Raw genomic sequence first — 6,827 nt, forward strand, 5'->3', positions numbered from 1 at the left:
GCTTCTTGCTGTGTGGTTACATCACATTTAGCCCAGAGGAGTGGAGGAGTACTTACTGGGAACGCGGCGGTGTGAGTGCTGGGCGGCCGGGACACCGCCGCACTAAGCCGGGGCCCCGCCGTACACAGCCGGGGCACCGCCGCACTCAGCCGGGACACCGCCACACTCACCCGGGGCACCGCCGCACACAGCCGGGGCACCGCCGCACACAGCCGGGGCACCGCCACACTCACCCGGGGCACCGCCGCACTCAGCCGGGGCACCGCCGCACCCTGCCGGGGCACCGCCGCAATCCACCGGGGCGCCGGGGCACCGCCGCACTCAGCCAGGGCACTGCCGCACTCAGCCTGAGCCGGGGCACCTTTGACCTCACCGGCCCCCGGCTTCCCAGCATTCCACTGGGCCAGATGCAGCAAGCTCACGGCCGTCTCTATGGTGACGGGGTTGTGACTGGAAGAGAGTCGAGACCGGGTCTCTGGAGGAGGAGGAGGTCTGCCGATGGGGGTGAGTAACATCTGAAGGAGACAGAGCAGAGTTATCAGAGAATTGGGGTTACTTTCATAACCAAAATGATTAAACATGATTGAAACATGTTTCCAGGTGAATTATGTTAATATCACATTAGTTCATGCAAGCTGAATATTAAATGTCAGTGTCCTCTACCCCCCCCCACACACACACAGGCTGTATCCGAAACCGCATACTATACTGCTAGTACGTACTGATTTGGCCAAAATGTAGTATGCAGTATGCAGTATGCAAACAAAAGCAAAATCTGCAGTATGCGAAAAGTTCCCGGATGTCGTACTGATTCGGAGAATATTTCCAGTATGCATCCGACCAGTCTACTCTGCCTACTGTTTCCCACAATGCAATGCGCTGGAGCCTGGATAAATCGAGTAATGACGGAGCAAGAGAGCGTTTCCAGGGAAATACAAACGCCGGAGCTGGGACGAAAAAAAAAAAAAAAAACGCCGGAGCAGTAGGCTACGGCGTTTATATTTGTTTACATAAGTACAGTGCAGGGCCGGAGTGGGACTCATTTTCAGCCCTGGAGTTTCATACCTCAGACCGGCCCACTTTAGATCACGACCTATTATATTAAAATAATGTAATTATAACTTTACATGTTAAGCATACAATAGCGCACTGTTCTCTAAAGCCTTGTAATTCCGTGTATTTTCACACAGCCTTGTGGGCACAAGTGCCCATAGTTCGGCCGTGTTCAGCTGTCTGTTTCCCGGCTGGTTTGCGTGCGGCGCGTCTTGGCGTTTCGCGTTCGACGGAGAGTCCGCCTGTGTGGACTCTTGTGGATCTGGGCGGGCCGGTGTTTGACCGATGTCCGCGGGCTTTTCAGCCAGCTCTGAGGGTGATAGTCCCGACAGTTCGGCTGGGTTCTTGTGTCTATTTACCTGCGGGAATCCCCGCGACGCATACACGTGATACCCACTCCACTCAGTGCCATGACTGAACACCGGCACAAAAATAAATAAAAATAATAATTGAACACCGGCCCTCGCGGCCCAAAAGTCAGACCGGCCCACCGGGAATTGTCCCGGTCCTCCCGATTAGCCACTCCGGGCCTGGTACAGTGCATAGGCTACTTGATTATTGTGACGAAAGCTATATAGGTACAATAGAAATCCAGGCTGTTGTACATATGAAATGAAAAAAAGTACTCTGTTAATTCAAACTTTTTTTTATTAATATTTGGTGATTTCTGTACATGCAGAGCTCCCGAGACAGCGCTATATACTGTATACTGTCCACTACAAACAGCGGTTAAGATAACTGGCTTGCTGTCTCCCCCGGGACGACGACGCATGTTGGCCGGCGGAACACCTCTGGAGACGGGCTGCTGCCTCTGAGACGACCCGCTCCTTCCGGAGCTTCACTTCTCCGAAAACATCGAGGCAAATTACTAAACAGCCGTCATTTGGGTAAACTAACCGCACATTGGGGATCTAAACGGTTACTTTCTCGCATGAAAAAATATTAAAATGTAATAAAGTGACATAATAACAGCGCTACAGCGGGAAATAAAACAGCTTTTCGCCTGTTTTACAACTACCGCTGCCGGTCGCCACGAAATGCATTCTGGGAAACTTGCATACTGCATACTGCGGTGTGAACGGCGTCGGTCTGCTGAAGTAGCATACTGAATCCCACATTCAGTACGCAGTATACAGTATATACTAACGCAGTATGTAGTAGGCAGTACGGTAGTATGCGGTTTCGGATACAGCCACACACTGAGCAGCACATTATTAACATGCTCTTCCTGTGAAACGCTGCTCTATAATGCATGATGCCTGCTGGTTACACTGTCTCCAGGGAGTCCACCACATTTAACGCCCCCCTTTCATTCAACGGGGAGGTCGCAGCGGGGCGATGCTACCGATGATGATGATGATGATGATGATGATGATGGTGGAGGTTTACCAGCAATGTGGCTTTGCATCGTTTGTAATGCGCCTAAGACAGTGTTTTCATGCTGCCGTCGCCTAGCGTTGATGCGTTGCCGTGGCAGCCGGAGGCTCTGCTCTTCACGTGGCTGCAGACAGACAGTGAGACGGTGAGACAGTGAACATCGGAAAACTGCTAATGCATCATGATCTCTTGAATTTTTAGGTCTTTTTTCACCTGAAATCTAGTTTTATTCTACATTCTGCTGCATTTAGAGTTGTGTTACTACTGTTTAATGTGAACATTACTGCACATAAATAACTTATTACATTATATTATATAGTTATTATATACCTCTAGTGTAAGCCTACTTATTATCCAGATGTATAACTTAATATAAAGTTCACACATTATTGCCTCTTAAAGCTGGATCTCATTTGCATAATTTACTAGTCTGGTGTTATGTTGCACATGTGCTCCAGGGTCCAGGGGTGCAGTCGAATAGTCAAAAATAAGGTCCTTACTCCTATTCCTTGACCTCTGGGGAAAACGTCACGGGGTTAAGGAAAGACGATAGGAGAACTCAAAAGGATTTAGGGAAAGATGACCGCGGTGCTCAGAGAATCCGACCGGACTTTCACTAAACTACGTCATCAAAACGCGGCCGCTGATGATTGACAGCTGATGATCGGCACCTGCGATTGACGTGCGTCTGCGCTGGAGAAACTACAATAATGGACTACAAAAAGCGCATCGTCCACTTCTCCACATGTTGGTTTTATCAACAGCTGGTTCACTGACCGGCTTCAGGTCCAGCAGCTCCTCCTTCCTGTTTGACCGTTGCTTTATTTACGTTTCATTTGTGGTTTTAGTTTCGTTTTTGTCAAACATTTGTAACATGATTGAAATAAAAAAAAATATAATTAAATTATTATCACTGTCCACACATTTATCATCACTATTCCAATTACTATATGTCTGCATGAAAGTCATTGTTAAATAGGAATATCGTTTGTTTTCATGAACGTCCGAGGTGTGCGGCACTTTAAATGTTGCTCTCGCAAAGAATTGTGGGTCGGCGTAATCTCCTTTCCTTTCGCATAGGAAGGTCCGTTGCATCCTATGCTAAAGGGGCTCTGAAAGGAAGCATTGGAGCTCCTTTCCTTTGCATTTAGAGAATCCGAACAGCTCTTATCATGGCGGCCACTTGTTTACTTCCGGGTCACTTCTTCAGTTAGGAACCTTCCTAAGCAAAACAGACTATTGGACTGCACCCCAGGTCAGGGGCGTTGCTAGACATAAAAGCTCTACTGGGGCACAGGCCCCCTATTACTAAAATCACAAAAAACAGCGGTGCACTGGCTACGACATGCACACTGCCGTGCACGGACGTAATGTGCGCGCCTCAGCTTGTATTTTGGGTTAAACTGCGTTGGTTTGAGATTGTGGATGAAAAAGAAAATCCATTCTTTTACCGTTATTATCAATATAAATGAATCCACTGCCAAATATAGTAGCTCGTTAAAACTCAAACGGGAGATTTTACTGGGGCACGGCAGATCAATACTGGGGCACGTGCCCCAGTAAAAAGTGTCTAGCGACGCCCATGCCCCAGGTTCTTTGTGTACCTGAGCACACCGACAGAGGCTGCGTGGGTCCAGGAAGGAGAAGACGTAGAGGCTGAGGACTCTGGGCAGCAAGTGGGTGAAGTCAGTGGCCAGCAGGGGGCGCCGTCTGCTTCAGCGAACAGCTCAGCACCAAGTCCTGCAGTACAGCCCTCCTCTGGCTGTCAGACCACCTGGCAAACTGGCAAACACATGGGACACCAACACGGCAGCTGGGTGGACCATCACAGTCATTTCTATCACCAACACATACTCACCCTCTGACCTCCTCAACAGTCCAAATATGGTCACCCTGAACTGGCGGAAGGACCCTGACCTGGCTGTTGGAATCCGACCTGGTGGAAGGACCCAACTCCTCTTCCCTCCTGCTTCTCCCCAGTGCAAAGTTTACTTGTTTCCTTGGTAACCGTGGTGAGTGCACACTCCTTACATGGGCCAGCCGTCACAACTCGTCACACACAGGAGGGGAGCTGCTCTAGTGATCACCAACACCAGTTTCCCACACACACACACACACACACACTTTGTAGCTTCGTTTTTTAAATGTGCAATATGTAGGCTATAAGTAAGTATGATACGTTATTATAATAATAATTATTATTATTATTATTACTACTACTACTACCATTATTAGTAATAGTAGGAGAATAAGTAGCAGTAATATAACCTCATGTTAGTGTTAATACATTGTGTATGAGTCTCTGTTACATCCAGCTCAGCCCACTGATAAAACACAAATATATATCAATAAAAGCAGTAAAACACACAAATGATATACATCAGTAAAAACAGTAAATCTGTCCCACCAGTCTGATGAAGTTTTTCATTCAAAAGCAGAAAGCCTGCGCGTGCTCGGCCGGGCGGTTGCGCGCAGAGACAGAAAGCCTGCTGTGAAGAAACAGCTGCGTCAAGATAAACACGCGCACACCGAGCAAGACCGGAAGCTGGCCATCGGGCCTCCAAAGTAAAACAAACATCTGCCACGACAAAAATGTTCTACGCATGTGTCATCATAACACACACACACACACACACACACAAACATCACACACACACACACACACACACACACAAACATATTTTATAAATACCTAACGGTAAACAGTTAGTCAATGCTAATGCACATCTTACTACCTTCTTACTGTTGTGGCAGTATTCTCTGTATAAGCTTGTCATATGTTGTAATGTCAATTAGTTAAAACTGAATTCGAATTTACGTTCCACTCCTGGTAGTGATTAATTTTAATGAGAAACTAAATCATGAGATCACAATTGTTGGCTGTCTATAACATATGATTTACAATTAACATTTTCTCATTTCGTTTGACAGGTAACCTGGCACTAAAGTAAAAAATAAAACTGCCTCACTGTGATTCAAGATTCAAGATTTTTATCATCATGTTCTTGTTAGCAATGCCGTTACCAGGAATGAAACGCTAAGTCTCGGTGAAAACTCAAACTAAAAGTACAGGAGTCACAAATTAAATCAAATAAAATGAAATAAAGTAAAAAAAAAATTCTAAAAAATCCATCCATCCATCGTCTACCGCTTATCCTGTATTCAGGGTCGCGGGGGGCTGGAGCCGATCCCAGCTGTCATTGGGCGAAGACAGGGTTCACCTGGACAGGTAACCAGTCTATCACAGGGAGACATGTAGAGACAGACAGGTAACCAGTCTATCACAGGGAGACATGTAGAGACAGACAGGTAACCAGTCTATCACAGGGAGACATGTAGAGACAGACAGGTAACCAGTCTATCACAGGGAGACATGTAGAGACAGACAGGTAACCAGTCTATCACAGGGAGACATGTAGAGACAGACAGGTAACCAGTCTATCACAGGGCCGACATGTAGAGACAGACAGGTAACCAGTCTATCACAGGGAGACATGTAGAGACAGACAGGTAACCAGTCTATCACAGGGCTGACATGTAGAGACAGACAGGTAACCAGTCTATCACAGGGCTGACATGTAGAGACAGACAGGTAACCAGTCTATCACAGGGCTGACATGTAGAGACAGACAGGTAACCAGTCTATCACAGGGAGACATGTAGAGACAGACAGGTAACCAGTCTATCACAGGGCTGACATGTAGAGACAGACAGGTAACCAGTCTATCACAGGGAGACATGTAGAGACAGACAGGTAACCAGTCTATCACAGGGAGACATGTAGAGACAGACAGGTAACCAGTCTATCTGACATGTAGAGACAGACAGGTAACCAGTCTATCACAGGGCCGACATGTAGAGACAGACAGGTAACCAGTCTATCACAGGGAGACATGTAGAGACAGACAGGTAACCAGTCTATCACAGGGCTGACATGTAGAGACAGACAGGTAACCAGTCTATCACATGGAGACATGTAGAGACAGACAGGTAACCAGTCTATCACAGGGCCGACATGTAGAGACAGACAGGTAACCAGTCTATCACAGGGAGACATGTAGAGACAGACAGGTAACCAGTCTATCACAGGGAGACATGTAGAGACAGACAGGTAACCAGTCTATCACAGGGAGATATGTAGAGACAGACAGGTAACCAGTCTATCACAGGGAGACATGTAGAGACAGACAGGTAACCAGTCTATCACAGGGAGACATGTAGAGACAGACAGGTAACCAGTCTATCACAGGGAGACATGTAGAGACAGACAGGTAACCAGTCTATCACATGGAGACATGTAGAGACAGACAGGTAACCAGTCTATCACAGGGCCGACATGTAGAGACAGACAGGTAACCAGTCTAACACAGGGGGACATGTAGAGACAGACAGGTAAC

The 6,827-nt window shown here is 47.2% G+C and overlaps 1 protein-coding gene across 1 annotated transcript; it reads right to left on the reverse strand.

Moving 5' to 3' along the window:
- Positions 1 to 126: 126 nt before the first annotated feature.
- Positions 127 to 4,703, reverse strand: fbxo16 (F-box protein 16; the record flags this gene model as incomplete). Its single annotated transcript, XM_084030455.1, has 5 exons — positions 127 to 144; positions 222 to 515; positions 2,443 to 2,554; positions 4,035 to 4,140; positions 4,699 to 4,703. The coding sequence occupies 4 exons, from the start codon at positions 4,701 to 4,703 to the stop codon at positions 370 to 372; spliced, it is 369 nt and encodes a 122-aa protein (XP_083886581.1). The 3' UTR covers positions 127 to 144; positions 222 to 369.
- Between the last annotated feature and the right edge of the window lie 2,124 nt (positions 4,704 to 6,827).

This window comes from Eutrigla gurnardus (assembly GCF_963514095.1).
Source record: "Eutrigla gurnardus genome assembly, chromosome: 16".
Taxonomy (NCBI): Eukaryota; Metazoa; Chordata; class Actinopteri; order Perciformes; family Triglidae; genus Eutrigla; species Eutrigla gurnardus.